This window comes from Phaenicophaeus curvirostris, chromosome 9 (genome assembly GCF_032191515.1).
Source record: "Phaenicophaeus curvirostris isolate KB17595 chromosome 9, BPBGC_Pcur_1.0, whole genome shotgun sequence".
Lineage (NCBI taxonomy): Eukaryota > Metazoa > Chordata > Aves > Cuculiformes > Cuculidae > Phaenicophaeus > Phaenicophaeus curvirostris.
In genome coordinates, this window is record NC_091400.1 from 26,470,684 (window position 1) to 26,489,894 (window position 19,211).

Genomic DNA, 19,211 nt, shown 5'->3' on the forward strand with positions numbered 1-19,211 from the left:
ATCACCCAGCCCGTGAACGGCCAGCAAAATATTATTTTGCTAGTGTTTGCCTCTGTAGATTTTACCTGGGGCAGAAGGATTCCCAGCATCTGCCTTACAAAAGCACCTTCACCCAAGGATGATTTTTGATTAATTTCCTTAGTCCTTCCATTTTTCGTTTTCCTTCCAACACCTCTCCCTAAGTTTGTCTGAATTCTCCTTAAAAGTACGTCCTTCTTTTCCATGCAGTGAACCAAACAGACCAGGTTTGATTGAATAATTAATAAATTATCTTTTGGCTTTTTAATGACAGACCCTTCTACTTCAGGAGAGGCAACTGTTCCCCGCTCTTACCTCTGACAAACACCGCACAGACTGGCACCTCTGCTCTCCCTGGCCGGGCAGCAGCTGGTCTGGGAGAGGAAACCCTGAGTTATTGCACAGGCAGAGCTCCCGCTCTCTGACACCGGATACTCACATGGGAGAAGGCCACATCTCCTCATCTCTTCTTTAAAGCTGTGATTGCCTTGTGCAAGATGTATAGAGACTTTTGCAAGCTGTGATCGCCACGGTACCGGACCAGACCTGCCTAGTGGCTCCAGCAGGGACGTGCTGAACCCCCGTCCAGCCTGGCTGTGAAATAGTGCTCAGGGGTGTGAGATGCAGGCAAGCACCGAGGCAGTTTTAAGAAACGTTTAGACATTTTCAGTGCCCGTAGCAGCATTTAGGCTCATGGTTCTAGATATAGGTGTGTAGGTACCAGCTAAATCCTTCCCAAAGGGAAGAAGATGCTGTAGCACAGCCTATTGATATGGTGTGCTGCAAGCCTATCTCCCAAGCGGCTACGTAGCTCAGTGCTGCAAAGTGGCCTGTCTGCAATCTTTGCTCCACAGTCATAATTTTACCCTGGTTTAAGACCTTTTGAACCAGGGAAGAAGCCTGCTTGAGGGAACAGGCATTCAGGGAGCAGCTTGCTCCTTGCTTTGAGCTACAGCCTGGTCCAGCCAATACCTGCCCTTGCCTCCCACATGTGCTGTAGGGAGGGAGGGGACTCAACTTCTCCTTCCCCATGGCTGGTAGAATATTACTTCTTATATCTCCACAAAGCAAAGCTTTGAGCAAAGGGGCTTTTCCTTGTCTCTCTCCAGTGAGCACTAAGAATAGGCTCCAGCCTCCTGCTGCTGGGCATGAATATCACGGACCTTTACGCCTTCTTACCTTAGCCTCAACTCTAGTTATTCCATTTAATTGGCAAGTTCTGCAGATGTTTTGCAGGACATCAGAAGAGACTGTGCACATATCAGATATAAATTCTTTTGAGGGGCCTTGTTATCTCTGCTTGAGCTCTTTTGTCCCCTTTCCTTGTCGGGATCAAACATTCACTCAGATGGAAATCCTGTGGTCTCTGCAAGGCAAAGCTTTATGTGTATTGTTAATGTGTGAGGGAGGCTGGTATCCCATTTGCTTGATCCTTCCACGCTACAGCGAGTCCCTCCTGTAATACCTTCTGTAGCTGTCATCATTATGCAGCTTAATGAAGATTAATGACCTGATGCTGAAGCAGCTTAAATCTGTTCATACTGCCTTCTCGCGGATTCGCCTGTAGGTGAATAAAAGACCCCCTTTTTAGGTCCATACTTACTGATGTGCTTTAAACTCATTCTTCATTATTTACAGCAATAAGCTTGTAGCGATATTTTGCATTCTCTCTGTCTGTGAAGGCAGAAGGTCCCTCCTGCTCTCCCTGTAGCTGCAGGCTGATGCGCTGCTGTAACCAGTACCAGCCTCAGTGTTCGCGTTGCACCGGTGATTCTCCTCTGGCACTTGGTATCAGACTCATGCATTTCACAGGAATCCTGCCTGCCCCTGCCAGCACCGATGCAGTTCTGTTCTAACACATACGTTACCTTCTAGCTATTCATTACACCCAGAAGACATCAGGATAGACTTTTCAAGCTCTGGTGTCAGCACAATAAACAGCAAAGAACAAATGCTAAGCAAGCTCAAGCTGACTTTCAAGTTCTTCTAGAAAGCCTTCTTTTTTCCTCTTTCCCCCATGCAGTTTCTCTTAATCATGGAGGAATATTTAAAAAGTCAAATCTCTAGTTTTGGCCAGAAACTTCTGGCCTACCTACACTATTGATTTCAGAAATACTATTTTTTGTTCTTCCTCATGTTTTACATCACCATTCAAAGCTGTTACAGTCCTGAGATCCTTGTATTTTAATGCCGCATTTTTACAGGGAGCGTTCATCTGTTCAGAAGGCTCAACACCTAAAATGTGCAAATAGAACTGGCAAAATAAAAAACTTGTTCAAACACTTTTTTATTAGTTAAAAAAAAAAAATATTTCCACAATACCTAGAGATCCCAAGTGCCAGTGCAGATGGATGTGAGACACAGACCAGTAAGTCCGACCAAAACACGCAGAGAGAGGGGGTTGAGAAGCCACAAGGGACTGTGGAGGGAGACGCCCACCCTGGTACATGGCTGCACTTTACTTACAATCAAAGGAGTCTGGCTTACATATATTGTATGATTGATTTATGGGGGGGGGGTGAAAGGCTACACGGCTGAATGTAGTTATTCTATGGAGACCAGGATTTTCATGTTGTAGTGTCAGCTAAATTTCCATGTATGCTCTTGGAATGCTCTCTTTTGAGATAGAAGTCCCTAGGTTGATTAATTGCCTTCATTTTCACCCTGTGAGAGAAAACAGACAGGAAAACAATTAAATATTTCCAGTGGAAAACGTACATAAATAAAATCGGGAGAAAAATCAATGCTGGTAGTCACCACATAAAATCCTGTAAACAACTACATAACAAGGATTGTATATGGTGGAGAAAACAAATTAATTACCCCTCCCTTCTGGGAACAGACACACTCCTGCTCAGACCTCTGGGGAAAATGAAGGTGTGATTTCAGAGCCAGGCTGCCACTGGCAGGGAGCATCCTGCTTGCTACCACTGGTTCTGCCTCCTGCCCCGATGTGCAGCCTGACATTAGCATTTGGGCAGCCCCGAAGTCAGTTGGGTTAGCAGGGTTCATTTCTGGGACTGACATGGGCAGTGCTGATGGCTGGTGGAGGGTGGTAGGTGCAAGCTGAGACTTCTGGGAGCTTCAGGCACTGTAAAAACAGTCTGAGCTTCAGAGAAGCTGAAAAATGGGGTGTTTGGGTGTAGATTAATGTGGGGCTTGTGGAGTGGGCAGCCAAAGGCCTTAGGATCAAAACTGTAAAGGAAATACTGTGTGAGAAGCATTTGTCCATTTAAAGCATCCGTGTTAGACAATACTAGGTCATCCTCCCTTTTTCAAGAGCTGAAATTGGCCCAGAAACTGACATTTGTCTCAGGGCTTCAAAAGGACACTGCGCAGTTCAAAAATTAAAATAGCTAATTTACATATACAAAAATCTATAGAAAAAATCTATAGAAAAATTTAACTTGTTATCAAAAAAATCTAACCAGTTATCTGAAGCTCTTCAAAAGCACAGCTGCAATCAGGGAAAAGCTATTCCATGTGATGATGGGTGTTGTGGCTGCCCCATTCCTGGAGGTGTTCAAGGCTGGGTTTCAGGAGGCTTTGAGCAACCTGATCCACTGGGACGTGTCCCTGCCCATGGCAGATGGGGTGGAACTGGATGATCTTTATGGTGCCTTCCAACCCTAACTATTCTATGATAGGACCACAGGATAACATTAACTATTAGATGTGTGTTTACACCTCAAAACCAGCCCAAACCAAGCAGCAATTTATAGTCTGTCAGATCTGTCACTCACAACAATGTTTTAATCTTGAAAATTAAGTCCCAAAAGCCCGAATCAATAAGCTCGGGTTTCACCGAGCAACTCATGACAACGGGAATACTGATGGGCTCTACGTTTGGCAGAAAGTAAAGGTGAGATTGTCCTGGGGATAAGGAGTAACACAGAGAAAGCACATGTGCAGTCCCGAGACTGCGGGGACCGTGGGGAAGCCAGGGCTGTGGCATCACTTACCTCTGCACCGCTGCCCGTTGCTGCTGGGGCCCCCTCTCCCTCCATCCTCGGCTGCTCAGGCGGCTGCGGCGGCGCCAGGTCCTCCTGCCAAGTCACAAGAGAGATGTTTGTCCTTACTGCCACATGCAGAGTCATCGTCCTAATCTTAGACAGACTATTTGAGCGGACTGCACAAAAACACATTACATGCAGAAATAAAATATCGTGTTTAGTAGATGTCAAATATTACTCAAAATCAATTTTTCAGGCAGCTTGCTAGAGCAGATGTCTGAAAAATACAATTAAATTACTTACATCCTGGTTTAGGGTCTTTTTTATATGGAAAATCACTTACTTTTCGGAAGTTTTCTTTCCTGTCCCTGAGACCAAACAGAGTTTTGACTCCTTAGATGTGAAGAAATTTGAGAGGAACAAAGAAGTTTACCTGCAGTAAGACAGATTAAGCCTAGCCTTTCCCTAAGCACTCATTGCATAGAATAACTAATACTAATTTCAGGTATAGCAGCATTGCGGTAGCACTACAGTCATGCCTCAGATAAAATTTCATTATCAAAGCATAAGCTTTCCTTTGTGTTTGCAATCTAAGCATTTTCAGAAGTACTTTGGGCTCTTTTAGCTACTCCCTCACATCTTTCAGGTACCTTCCTATTCAAAGAAGAAGATGAAAGATTGTATTACCAGGCAATTACTTTAAATGTGATTTGACCGCATGGGGAGTGAAGACAAAAATCCTGACCGTGCTGGATGTGTGTCGTGGGCGGACAACAGAAATGCACCTTTGTGGCATCAATCAGCAAGAGCAGAGGGAAGCAGAAACAGTGAGACCTCTATAGTCCAACCCCAAATCATTAGAGAACTCTACTAAAATGGCAAAGCTTCTCTATATCTTACAGGATTGTCTTAAAAAAATAACAAATGTTTTCGCTTTAAAGTATAGTATGTGCAGAGATGATAGTCCACAAAATATTCTGAAGATCAGTTTTAATGCACTGAAAAGGCACTGAGCCTGCTGGAGTTCAGGGAGTGTCTGGATGATGCTCGTGGTTGTGCTGTTTAGTTATGTGTCCTGTGAAGAGCAGGGAGTTGGACTTGATGATCCTTATGTGTCCCATCCAACTCAACATATTCCATGTTTTTATTCTATGATTCTATTCCCTTTGAGCACACGTAGCCAGCAGCAACCCTGAGTTTTCATTCTCTTTTCCCATATAAAATCAGAGCCACTGTAGCAGGAACCTGAGACACATACATTACGTGAAGGGAAAGTTAGTTTTGCATGGATGAGGAATACAGCATTTGAATTTCAATCTTTAGGAAACATGAAGCCACCACTTTCCCTAATGCCACTGTTGACGTGGTGCAAATCAAATATCCCTGTCAAACCTACTGTAAACAGAATTTTATGCTCCCTGTGTTTTGCGGAACTCCACTCTTAATTCTGGCATGTCTTTATTTTCCTGTCTGGTCACAAGTGTTCTCATTGGTAGAAGAACAACCCGGCTGCTTTTGGGACTGAATTAGGGAAGAAGAGGTGACGTGAAATTAAAAGGAAATAAACAGACACATTTCACAGAGTTACATATATATAAGGTAGATCCCATGAAAGTTTAAGCTGAAAACTGGACTTGGGATCCATTTCTGGCACGAAGGGGCGCCAGGAGATGGAAGCACCACAACCTGATTTCCCTGCCATAGGCTTCCTGTTCTCCATGTTAGCTGCTGCAAGAGATTGAATATTAGTAAAAATTTCTTTACTGAAAGAGGGATGAAGCATTGGCACAGGCTGCCCAGGGAAGTGGTGGAGTCTCCATCACTGGAGGTGTTAAAAAACCATGCAGACGTGGCACTTTGGGCCATGGTTTAGTAGGCACAGTGGAGTTGGGCTGACGGTTGGGCGGGATGAACTTAGAGATCTTTTCCAACCTTAATGGCTTTGTGTTTCTGTGCATCTATGACATCAAATTGTTCACATTGCACACACCAACTTCTGGTCTCCAGCTCTTGCAGGGACCTTCAGCTGCTGAGGAGAGACCCACCTTTTTGAAAGAAGTAAACCCTTGATGTCAGCAAACAGTACTCACTACTCTACATTTATGGAGACTGACCTGGCCTCAGGATCCAGTCTGTGGTTTTAAAACACTTCATGTGCATATAGGGCTATATAAAGAGGACTGCACCCTGTAACTTAAATGTGCACATTAGATCAAAGCAGGTAAACAGCCTCAAATTGTATTTTAAAGCTTTATGAGAGGGGTTTTTTTGACTGTTAGGTGGAAATAAAAGAAACCTGCAATGCAAGGCAGTGACAATAGCTGCAACAGCAGGTGCTTTTTAGTGTTTTTGCCCATGGGGTTACCAGCTGCCACGTGAGACTGTGAAGGTGAAACAAAGGTAAGAGCCGAAGGCACTGAGCTGCATCAGGAAAACTGAGGGACAGCCTGGAAAATTGAGGGACAGCCCCTGTGAACACAAGTGCAGTGCCCCCCACCTATTCCTCTTGTGAGAGGGGAGCTTAGCTCTGGTGGATGCAGAAACAGCCACAGAAAGGAGATCCATTCCTCAGACACTGCATTTGAGAGCAATGGATGGGCTGAAGAATCCCCGTTCAGCTGTTGCGCTGCTTGCTCTATCTCTTAAATCCTGCTCTCTGCCAAGACTCTGCTCCAGAAGTGTAAAAGTGACTCATCCATCTATTTTTAGAAAGGGAAGCAACCATGTTTCTGGAGAATGTTTCTAAACGATGGTGGAGGAACCAGCACAATTGCAGGATGAAGAGATGTCAGGCTGCGCTAGGGCCATCTTCTCACAGCCTTTTTCTCACGCGCTTCCCACCCTGCCCAGAATAGCCAGCATAAGACAAGGAAGGGCTGCATTCCTCAGCTGGGTGTTACCTGGCTGGGGCTTTTGGTGGCTTGTCAGGGAAGAAATAAGCTGAGGATCATGGGATGTTAAGGGTCTTCACTTGGGATGAAGAGCCAGAAGTCCCTGCGTATCATCCCTAGCTACAACACTGACTGACAGTGTGATGCTAGGCAAGAAAACAAGGGTGAAAATCCAGGTTTTTGGGAGGACACCAAGAACTTTTACATTCTCTTAGTGTTCATCTGCTCAATAAAAGGCATAAAATGTTCTAAGGGAAAGGCATGTTGCAACCACGAAGTAATTAGTAATGCTCTACCTGCTCTAAAACAGCAGGCACATTTTTTTCCCTCTCAGAAATGATGTGTTGTCTTAGTAAAAGTATTTAAATTGAAAAATACTGATTCAGTTTGCTATGGGCTGCTTTCTCCTATTTTTTTTCGGGGTGGGGGGAGGTGTTTGAATCTTTATGGCTAGAAAAGAGAGGAAAAACTACGTAGTTGCACATAATAGTTAAGTGAAACACAAGACATTAAAATTCATTTCAGGAATAAAATACAGGTTTTAAAATATTATACCTATATAAAAATGTATTTGTATATAGAATATATATAATAGAAGATTTATGATATAAAACACAATATTTCTCTAAAGTTATGAAACAGTCACATATTCAGATAACACCAATTCAAAACTCAACAAATTGGGACCTGCCTTTTATAAAAATATTCCTACGCATGTTAAGAGGTCTTAAATAGAGTGTATTATAAGTTCTGGCTTCAGATATTTTAATATGTTTTGTAAAACAGACATTAAAGGTCCACAGATATTGGAAAAAAAAAATGTGAATGGCAATTCAATCATACAGATTTCTCTGTTTCACAGGTTCTATGACATTCCCTTTTTCAGCTCAGTGACTGTGCTGTATGTTCTACTGGCTGAGTCCATACATGAAATGGAATTTATATATTTATATACATTATGTTATAGGCCAGTGGTTTGGGTTTTTTTGCCATCCCCTAAATTTCTGAGGTAAACAGCCTTGTCAGGATTATCTTCCTTATCTAACAGAGAAAGCATCCAGGGTCTAAATCTCAGATACTGGAACATTATTCATCAAAAGCCCAACAAATTCAGTGGAAAGCAAGATTTCTTTTATTATCATTATTATTTTGAGGCTGTGGAAGAGACTAGACACTGGCAGCCTAACCTGCTACAAATTTAACAAGCCTGCAATAGGACATTGATTGCATAAGGCAGAGAAATGTTGAGTCTCCTGTAGTGTTCTTGACCTTGGGCACTGGAGCAAAAGCAATGCTACTTGGCAGTATCCCCAAACCACTCCCTTGTAAACCCTCAGGCAGTCTGACAGGTCCTATGGATGGGCTGTCCTGGATGGGTTTGGGGATGAATGTGCTTGGAGTGATGCTGACAGCTCTGACTAAGAGGTCAACCTGTGATTAAAGTGAGCAAATCCACAGACAGTTCTGTGGCTTTGTGCTGCCTACAAATTCAGATGGACTCTTGGGGTAGCTTTGTTTTCGTCCAGCTCACAGCCAGACTCTCTTAGGGTTTCCTGGGTATGCTTATACAAATAACACATACTTAATAATGTGTATTTAAAACCCTACGGGATTACTGAGGTACAGCCTTCAGCCATGAAGGACACTCACAGTCTTGTAGACTTCATGGCTTTACCAGTGCTGTTAACATCTATTCAGCATGTGAAAAATGCATGTCTGGAGGCATTAAAGAGACTGAGAGGGAAGCACACAAAATGTGTTCATAGGCAGAGTATCCCACTCCATGTTGCTTTTCAGTCTTCCCAGCTCCATGTGATGCTGAAGGATGACTGGGGTACATCACTGCATCCGTGAGGTACCGTGAAGCTTGAATACACAGGATAAAGCTTGTATACACATGATAAAGCTTGAATACAAAAGGGAAGAGTTTCAACTATTAATTCTACTTAATTGTAAGGTAGTTTGGCTGGTGATTTCCCTGCTCCTCCTGCTTAGCAGTTCTGCCCTCAGTGGCCTCTCTAACGCCCTTGGTTGCTTTCTCCTAAACGACACTCACCCTGCCCAAATTAACTTACACAGGGAGGCCACTTATCAGTTTCTATTTCTAATGCCTTCAATGCAAATGCCTTAGCAGCAGTGGTGTTGCAGGTTTTAAGCAAAAAGAACCAAAGCCATGGGTGTCAAGGGTTCATATTCAAAATGTGCAGTGGTTATGAAAGCAATTAGCTGTGGTATTGGGCATGGTACACGTGTGCTAGATCAAGTGCAGAGAGAAATGATGTGATCCAACGCACGCACCCGACGGTTGCACATAGCTGACAACTGCTCAGATAATTAATGGAGTGAAATATAAAAAAGCTCAAACCCAATTCAAAATGACAGCCATGAACTGACAACTAAACCATATAAAAACTGGCAAGGCAAATAGCTCTAAAGGGAAGATCTAGGTGGAGGCTGTAGGGATGCATCAGCTACTGGGGAAATTCCTCCAGTCCCCAAGGGACATTTTGTGAAAATGTGTGTGTGTGTATGTACATGCGCTCGTCCCCAGCCACGTGGTGTCTGCAATGCAGCAAACTTTGTGCTGTGTCATGCAGACGAAGAATTAATCCTTTTCTAAGACAGGGATGTTTAGTGGGTGGTTATCTCACTGAAATCCCTTAATGTCCACCCCAGGGACAGGAATGGGTGCAGGTCCACAGGCAAAACAGTACCGATGGGTCTCATTCCATTGCACATCAGAAGAATTGTGGAGGATTTATAGCCTTCACACAGTTTTTCCTTAATACTTAAAGCCTGCTCCAAACCAGTCAACACTTTCTTGTACTCGCTTAGCAATGACCAGGCCAGTGCCAAAGCCCTAACAAGCGATGCCAATGCTACTCAAGGTTGCTCTTGTCTGGACCTTGACACTCCCCTGCAGGAATAGAGCTACTTCAGCCCCATGTCCTTCTGCCTGGCTCTGAGTGCTCCCACCGAGGACGGCAAGGAGCAGCGGGCTGCCAACTGCCCCACGTGTCTCCATATTTCAGTGCCTCCCATATTCCATGAAGGACTGGATTCTTCCCATGGCCATCATCGCCATCTGATACACCCCCAGAGCTCAACCACCCCGCAGCTGCTGCCCTGAGCAAAACTTAACCCAGACCCCTTAGAGTTCCCCGCTCCTTCCCAGTACGTGCCTGCGACTGATCCCAGCTGTCAAATGCACAGATTAAATGTCAACAAGCTCTCTGTAATTGATATTAATACTGGGAACGCTGAGCTGGGGACGTGCCTTCTAGGCCACTCAACTCGCCAGATTCGAGTCATCCCGTAGCGCTGCTCGGTGCTCACCACATATTCACACAGATCCCCCAGTGTTTGAATGACCTCTCCATAAAGCCAGCAGGGAACAACAGTGGAGATGATAGTTTAAAAAAAGTAATAAGGCAACTGCTCCTTGCAATTAAAAAGGAGGAGGATGGGATGGAGCATAAGCAAGTCTCAGGCCTGGATGCAACAGCACTCAGACTTCAAGGGCTGAAACACTCGTGTGTAATTTCAGGATTGCAAGATTTTAACAGTAGGCATTTAATTTTTTAAACACCAAACATTATCATTCTTCTTAGTGTATCTGCAATGGGTCTCCCAAATGCGTTACAGTGCCCAGTGCTGCTCTTGGCAGCCTCTGGCTCTGTTTCCATTAGCTAATTGCAGAGCACAATAGAAGCAGACCTGGAGAGAAAAGAGCTGGTGCCAAGAGCCCAGCAGAACCCCTCTGCTCCTCTGCAGCAGCTCTGGCCCCGCGGCCATTGACCATTAGCAGTTGGGATGCACTCAGTGCTCCATCTTCCACGTCATTGCTATCCAAAAGGTACCCAGTGGGTGCAACTGAAGTGTGGTGAGTGGGGGTGAGTGGAAGATTGGCACTCCTGGTTTAAGCCTAAGTAAAAGATTAGAGTCGATAACCCCACTCTTTCACAGAAACAAACATTTTTCCCAAATTTCTCTCTCCTGTGACAACTTTTGCTTTGCTTTTCTCCTCCCATTTTCATTCTGGTTCCCACCTCTGGTACTTGGCCTAACACCAGGTTATTGTATCCAAAGCAGCTACCTGGCTCACTCACTTAGCCTGCCCTTCGGTGTGGCACACACCCCACTCTTCTATTTCTTGATCAATCCCCATTTTAACTCTAAGCAGGTGAACATCGACAGAAGACACCAGAAAGGCAGTTCAGATGCTTAATGCTTTAACCCTCTGGAAAACTCCTGGCCCGCATAACCCAGAACCACCTACAGGGTGAAGGAATCACTGATTTTCTATGGGGCTGTTTGCACAAGGATGGAAACAGGTAACATCAGCTGGTTTGAGCTGTGAAATTACCACCTGTAAGTGGTAGCCTGTTAGCCTCTGAGGGAGGGCTCTCACTTAGGACTAAGTGGGAAGAGGATTGCTGCTGTCCAGTCACTGCCAGAAGGGGAGACAGCTCAGTATCTGCAAGACAGATTCCTACTGTCAGCAAATTCCTAGTCCTCCTGCGTCAACCACCCCGCATCCAGTCAGTCAAAAGGTAGGAGGGGGTAGTCGAGCCTCATGGAATTAAGAATCACTGCACTCCTACAGCCTAACTGCTCTTCCCTGTGGGAATAGAGATTAATCTTATCCCAGGGGCTTAGCAGAACTTCTGTATCTGCCCTTTTCACATGCATTCAGGAGGACATTTTGCGTCACTCATAACTGCTGTTCTCCTCTTTTGTTAGGCTATTCTCTCAGGGTTTATATGGTGTGTAGAAGTTTTTTTTCACATCACAATGTGTTTACGTGCAGGTCAGGAAATTCATCAGCCAACTGTCCGAACAATTAAAACAATTTTGGCTGGCCTCGCTTTGCTTTGATTCTGGGTTTGGGTTTGTGGTGACTCATCTAGCTCGTGTCTCTATCCACCCCATTGACCGCAGCTCTCTGAAGAGGGGAAATGAAGCCGGGCTTACTAAAGAGCTGACAATTATTAGCCTCATGTACTGTACAAAACATTGCTGTTTGCTATCAGCTAGTGAAAGCATCTTCTGTAATGATCAACTTTGCCTTCACCTAGGGAGCTCTTCTGCTCCTTCACATGCCTCTTAATCCCCTCACTTGAAGCAACCCAGTTTTTCAAATTAGGCTGGGGGACAGAAGACGACTTGTCTGAATCTGGCTTAATCTGTGCACAATTTGTCATGCAGCCTCTATCTACAACCGCTTCGTTGTTGTCAAAATCAGCACAAAGCAGAGCACAAGGGTCAGATGCTCTGCTGGGTCTGGGCTTTGCCTGAATTACTGCTACCCGCTGCTGCCAGGGCTGGGGCCAAGGCTGTGTGTTGAGTAGGCACCAGCCAGGTGTGAAGACACACACCAAGCTCTTGCTCCTTTCACATCCCAGAGCTCTGACTCCGGCCAGGTGCTCACTGGCCTCATTTCTGCTCAAAGTCCCTGGAAAGAAACACTTTTCTACCTTCATATGAAAAGGTGGAGCCAGACTCTTGCCAGCAGTGCCTACTGATGGGGTGGGTACCGTTCGATTCACGTGTCCACCTGAACACAAGAAAATGCTTCTTTTTTTTTTTCCCTTGTGAGGGTGGTCAAATGCTGACACAGGTTGCCCAGGGACATTGTGGAGTCTCCATCTATGAAGATATTCAAAACCCAACTGAACTGGGCAACCTGCTCTCATTGGCCCTAAAGGAGACAGACTAGATGATCTCAAGATGTCCATTACAAATGAAATTCTGTGACTAAACATTAAGTATTATGTAATAATATTAAGCATAGTATAAAAGGAGATATTGATGAAAACCTGTCACTGAATGGGTAAAACCGTCAACTGCACATTTGCACATACTTTAAGTGTAATCCAAAGACAACTCTTCTGTCCTGTACATCATTGAAGAAGCAAACGTACCTTTTTTACAACTCCTGTAGTAGCCACAATGGTCTCTGCTCCTTCTACAGTCTTGTTTGCCACTGTGTTCACGCTGGCTACTACAGCTTCTCCCACCACATTGGCCTGCTCTTTGGTCTTCTCAGCAACTGGGATTTCAACAAAAGCAGAAGGTCAGTGAGCCAGACACTGCCAAAACGCTGCCAAATTCACTGGGATACTAAAACGATTGCACCAAGGCAAGAGAAGAAATCAGCCCTGGCACAGTCCCTATTTGGATTTACTATGTGAGATCACACCTGAATTTAGATCATGAGGGCTTGTATCACTCAAAATGCTGCTCAGAGAGCAACACCGTAGCCTGTCAGTCTTTGTAGGCAACTGGAGAATGAAAAAAAATCACTGTAAGATACTAAGAGACAATTGTGCAAACGAGGTATTTTGCATTGCAGACTGGATATAACCTGCCTCTGGGTACCTTCTGTTGGATTTAATACGCCTGGGTAGGGGGGAAAAAAGGAGTTTTGTCATTAAATACTCCAGGAAAAGGATCCATTCATCTCTCTTCCAGGCAGTTCAGAAAGCTGCCCGGCCCTGGAGCTTGGGATACCTAGGAAGATCCCTTAGGGTCCCTGACTCTGTGACTGCCTGGCAGGAGACTCCCAAAGACCACAGTTTTGGCCTGACAGGAATGGATGCAAGTAAATCCCTTCTGCATGCTGAGTAGCACTCTTGGCATTGTGCAACGTCTAAATTGCTGTGAAACACCCGAGACTGCTAAGTAGTGTTTGTTCAATTTTATTTGACCTGCTCTACTGATTAAATATTTTCTCCCATCCATGTGCACTGCAAATGCTAGACTCCGAATGGCTTTATCAGAGGTCCTGCAAAACATCACAGATTTCCACATCACTCTCGGGGCAGCGCTCTTACCTGAGGTCACACTTTGTACTACACCTTCCTTGGTTTTGGTACCTGTAAAAGGAAACACATGGTCCATCAGTGCTACCTGGCAGAGAACCCTCTGTTTTCTGGACATGGATAGCTTTCTGTTCTCGCTAGGTGCAGTGGGGAGACCTGGTGCTGTCGGCACCTCCTGCTAAGACACAAGACATTTGTGGAGCTGGCATTAGGGTCCAGCTTCCTTCCCCAGTGAAGTCAATGTGTACCTTTGTGTTGGGAGTTGGAGAACTTCAATCACAAATGGTCTGGAAGTGCCTAGACCTGAAAAATCCCAATTATAACATATTTAAGTAGGAAAAATTGTCCCTGAAATATTTCCAAAATGAAAAGAACAGTTGGGCATAGGTACATAAATGTTAAGCTAACTGTAAAAATGAACGTATTGTGACCTGGTGAAATCTCACCTACTTCAGTCTTTCAAGATGTGAAGTCCCAGCTGTGACTCTTCCCTGCCTTACAGCAGGTCATTTGAAGCTTCATTCTGTATCTCTAATAAGGAAAACTTGAGGCTGAATTTACAGAACAACTACCCTGCTACTACATACCTACCTATCAGATTCCCATTTTGGTGCCTCAGCCTCGGCTGTGAGTACCTGCTCACAGAGATACACAGAATGCAGATGTTTTTATCTCAAATTATGAAAGCACATCATACATATATATATACTTACACTGTAATTTATCCTGCTGTTCTCAAGGCAGAAAAGCTTACAGGATGCGAGGGCATCCAGTCTGCAACACAAATAGTCCATTGCAACACAAGCAGCAATTATGGGATAATTAATCCCTGTGGTTTTACTCCAAGCTTGAAGTGACAAGCTATACATCCCTTCTGTTGGTATCATGCAGCATGGATGTTTGATCACATGCTAGATGGGCAGCCCTCATGCTTTTTTACATTTATCTCTGGTGGAAGTTAAATAAACACTTGCCAAAATATTCCACTGGCCCAACTTTACTGTAATTTGTAAATCACCTGCACCTATAAAGGCTCTTTCCAGGTTTCCCATAGTGACACAACAAAAGGATTTTTATGGCCAACTGTCAAAATGATAGAAATACAGAGCCAGTCAGGTCTTTAACTCCAGAGGTGCTGGAGCATCCATGGGTGTGGTGGGAGAAACCAGCTACAAACCACACCTCATTCTCACTCTCGGCCTGAAAACAAAACAGGTGCAGTGCCCTGATAACAGTAGATCTGGCCCCACTCTGTTCTGCCTGATATGTGTTACGTATTATTGAATGTAATTCTCAATTGTTGGTTTATTTTGGTGACTGTAACAGTTGCCTGGGCAGAACAAAGCTCTTCTACTACAATGTGCCCTCAACATTTCTCTCCACCCTTCTGAACTGTGTTAAAGCTGAAGGGATGAAATCTTTCTGGTTTATACTTGTTACTGCTGTAAACTGCAATTTTTAATGGTGCACAATACGTGTGCACTGCTATAAACTGGCTTTAATAATGATGCCTATGATACACAAGTGTGTGCAGAAGCACAGCAGTGAGCAGAGTCTCAGGCCATGAACACGGGCTCCTGAATGGTCCACTGTCCAAGTCAGGCCCTATCCTGCTTCAGCATCCCTCCCAGTGCCATTGCAATAAGAATACCACAATATTGACTTGATAAACAAGATCTTCTCACACCAGACACAGCTGTTTAAGCTCAGCCTTTCTTTGCTGGTTTTATTTTGTCAAAGAGTAGTTGTTCAGTAAGCAAAGCGTATGATTTTCTGTACTAGTCTCCAGTTTGGCAGTAAACGTGCTTAGTAAAACAAGAGCTGCACTGTACATTTTTTACCAGACTTTTGACTTAACATGACTACCTGGTCTTGACTCTTTTGCAGGGGAGTGGGTGGGCACCACATTTTCTGAAAGAAAATAATTCCAGAAAGGAGGGATGCATGAAGAAGAATAGCCAAATGCATTTCACAACAAAGCAATGGCAGCGGTTAAGTGCCACCGCCGCAGCTTGGGGAGAGCTTGCCTCATCTTCCTAACTCACTCTCCTGACCGCACCCAATGACTTAGGCTCAGCATCCATTATGCACCAGATGAAATCTGACCTTCCAGCGCATACCCTTGCCAGCAACTCGCATCTGTTGAATCGGAAAGCAATCACCTGATGCTCAATCTCATTTTGCTCATTAGTCCTCGCCTGCAGCAGCTCGTGTACATAGAATTAAAAGTTCACGCATCCTGCCTCTTCGGAGTGCTGTGAGTCATCTGCAAGAGCTGTGGTGTTGAAAGGGTGTGACCAAGGCGGTGGAGTACTGTGCAGTGGGAAAAGAGTTGCTATAGAAAAGGATATTATGATGTGCTGCAAGTCCTGCAGGAGTTCATGCTGGATTCATTTCATTTAAGTAGAGCTTGGTGCTTTCTGTGACACGCATGATCGAAAGCCATTCTGGAGAACTAGAAGCACATTCTTTGTTGAGGTTTCCTGAACTATAAGCAGTACTAATGACCTTATACTCAGTATTCTGATGCAGCTCTGCATTAGCTTCATTAATTAACTTCAGCATGACTTACCTCCCTGCTTAAATCAAATAAAAAAGCCCATCGAATCAACTTCTGGATACACGTTAACCGTGCAAGAACCCACAGACATGTTAGTATATGCACTTACAATTCGAGAGCCGGCTGTGATTTTACTAGGTGCAAAGCTGGCCCATGCTCCAGGATTCTGTAACCCTACATGTTGGGCAAGCGGGGCGGCAGAGCAGGAGACCCCGTCCTCGTGACTGCCCAGCGATGGCAGCGTCTCTAACCAGCCGCGCTGTGAACCGCATTGCAGAGCTGGCACCGGAGGGAGGCAACTCGGGCTCTGGCACTGGTGGTGGGAACAGAACCTGTGCGGCTCAGAGACGAGGGACAAAGTGGCCACAAAGCCCAGTGACACCATTCGCTCCAGGTGGAAACCTCTGAATGTGTATTTTTTTCTCCTGGGGTAGCAGCAAGTGACTCACCAGACACAGTGGCTGAGCCCAGACATCTGGAATCCTCCTTGGAGAGTCAGTGAGGAGTTAACACAAACCTGAATAAAAGTCAGAGATCCATTTCATCCACCCTAGGCTTTGGGGTTCACCCTCACCCCTTTCCTGACTTTCTGAAAAGACCCTCAAGCTTTTATACAAATATTGTTTTCACTTGGCATCACATAATGCTTCAGACCAAGCTACTAGGATAGTGCTCTGCAAAGGACAGAGCAAGGAAGGAACAGTTCAGGTCTCTGATTAACTCTTCCTGTGTCACAGGGTGAAAAAATTTGGCACAGACAACATATTAATCACTCCAGTTTTAATCGATATACCTGGCCTCCACCTTCTCTATTTAAAAATCAGTTCTCTGAGCTAATCAGCATCTGGCCTTTACTTCTCCTGCCCGTGGAAGGCTGAATATTCTGCAAAGGGCTGAGCATCCCCTTGTGTGCAACAGGTACTGGATCAGCCCCAAGGCAAAGCACTATCCAGTGTATGACAGGGCAGGAATCGGTGGCATATAGAAAAAACCAAAACAACAAACCAGAAGCATAGAAGGAGAAACCACGTTGTATTCACTTTGATCCTTATTTGATCCTCATTCAGAGATGGATCTTTTAAGAAGGCTTTTAGAAAACTTTACTGAAGAGTTTAGAATCTCATGAGCAGAGCCTGTGCCCTCACAGCTGTGCAAATATGAAAACCAGGTCAGAGTATGGAGATGTACAACATGGAAAGAGGAATTATGTATAAAAAGATGGAACAATCCTTACTCAAATCATTTAGCATCTGGAGCAGTAGGGAAGCCACAACTTGCCACATTAACCTGACATTTCACAGGCTGCTGTATTGGTTGCTGTCATTAGTTTAATTAGCACGAATGCTGTATATCTTTTTTTCTTGTGAGTCAGCCTCAAATTGAAATGTGAGCTGTTACCTGTGTTCATTTACAACATGCCAGTGGTTGAGGGTTTAAAATTTCAGGATGAAGACATTACCAGATCAGTTTTGTAATGCACAAACATATATGTGCAGCTATTGTCAATGAGGCTGTTTTAAATATAGTAGCAACATGCAGCTGTGGATGCTGTAGCAGGGCAGCAGGAAGAGCCTGCATGCAAGCTTTCCTGCTAAGCCCCTCCTTTCTCCCACATGCAACAAACAAAATGCTGTGCGAGGTGCAGTAATCAGTACTGGGAATATAAGATTTGGTGGATTTTATTGTATCTGGACTATCTGACCACCCAGCCATTTAATCGTATGCAGTAGTGAAGACAGCAAGTTTTGAGAGTGACCTTGAAAGGGGAGGTTTCTGACAGAGCACGTTAACTGTGAGAGGTCTCCAGCAGGACATGAGCTGCACTGCTTTTAAGATCCTGTTCTTTGGGCAAAATGAATTGGATGCTTCTTGTAAAGCAAGATTAATGTGTGCACGCAGAACAAAACAGGTTGGTGAACAGGAGAAGGAGTTCAGGATAAAACAGTATGTTTGTGGGTAAACATGCATTCTGCAATCCCCTTTTAGTAATGCTGCTGGCTGCTCTCAGGGACCTCCTCAGCATCTCTCTCACAGCGTGGAGGTGAGGCAGAGACCAGCAGAGCTTGGATGCTTGGAGAGTGAGTGACTCACCCCGTAAACAATCAGCGAATAGTCATAACGGAAACCTTCCACCCGAGCAGATGCTCCTTAACATCACATTGATTCTGCCCCCCTTGAAGAAGTAGCCGGTGCTGGCTAATTTGCAGTTGGGGAAACTGAGGCAGAGGATGTGGCACCCCAGCCTTACACAACAACTCTGTGTCAAAGCTGAGGATGCTACTCAGGCATCCTGTCATTCATTCCCAGACTTTAGCCACAATGTAATTTCCCTGGAGTTTCTCGGGGACAACTTGTGTGGCAGTTCATGCACAAACATAAACTGAAAATAGTTCTCTCTTACCTACATACATCACCCCTTCTTTAGTCTTCTCTGCAGCCTCCGTCACTCCCTGCTTGGTCTTTTCTGCAGCAGCTACCACACCTTCTTTAGCAATGGAGAAACCTTTCTTAAAGACATCCATTCTCGACACTTGCTAGGGATGTTCCACGTGAGAGGCAGCAGCAAAAAGCACCTCAAGACCGGGACTGCAATATGCACCCTTACCCTCTGTGGATACTTGGTTTCTCTGCCAGTCTCTGCTTTTGCTCTTATTCCTCTGCTGGATGAAGGCAGTGTGGAAAACCTCACAGCCTTTGCCGGCTCTTATTGATGAAGCGCGCTGCAATGTAGCCAATGCCTGTGAACAGCTGATACTGAAATATTAATGATATGGATCTGCTTGGACAGATTTAAGAAGGGAGGGGGAGAGGAGGAGGAGAAGAAGGAGGACATTGGTAGGTAAGTGACTGTCTGGAAAATTTCCAGATAGCTAAAGCTTTTAAAATAGGATGCAATGCTCTCACTCAAGGATGCTCCCATTTGAAGAGGAAGACTTTATCTGAAGAGCTGAGTTCCTGAAAGGGC

At 44.7% G+C, this 19,211-nt stretch overlaps 1 protein-coding gene across 1 annotated transcript; it reads right to left on the reverse strand.

Annotated features, from left to right (window-relative positions):
* Positions 1-2,289: 2,289 nt before the first annotated feature.
* On the reverse strand, positions 2,290-19,018 carry SNCG (synuclein gamma). Its single transcript, XM_069864083.1, has 5 exons — positions 18,648-19,018; positions 13,699-13,740; positions 12,787-12,914; positions 3,981-4,064; positions 2,290-2,682 (listed from the first exon to the last, which is right to left on the reverse strand). Exons 1-5 carry the CDS (start codon positions 18,766-18,768, stop codon positions 2,662-2,664), a joined length of 396 nt encoding a protein of 131 aa, XP_069720184.1. The 5' UTR covers positions 18,769-19,018; the 3' UTR covers positions 2,290-2,661.
* Between the last annotated feature and the right edge of the window lie 193 nt (positions 19,019-19,211).

Coding starts and splice junctions, on each gene's coding strand:
- SNCG (XM_069864083.1), bottom strand. CDS start 18,768: ATGGATGTCTTTAAGAAAGGTTTCTCCATTGCTAAAGAAGGTGTGGTA. Junction 12,915..13,698: donor AGTACAAAGTGTGACCTCAG/GTAAGAGCGCTG, acceptor TTGAAATCCCAG/TTGCTGAGAAGACCAAAGAG. Junction 2,683..3,980: donor CAACGGGCAGCGGTGCAGAG/GTAAGTGATGCC, acceptor TTTCTCTCACAG/GGTGAAAATGAAGGCAATTA.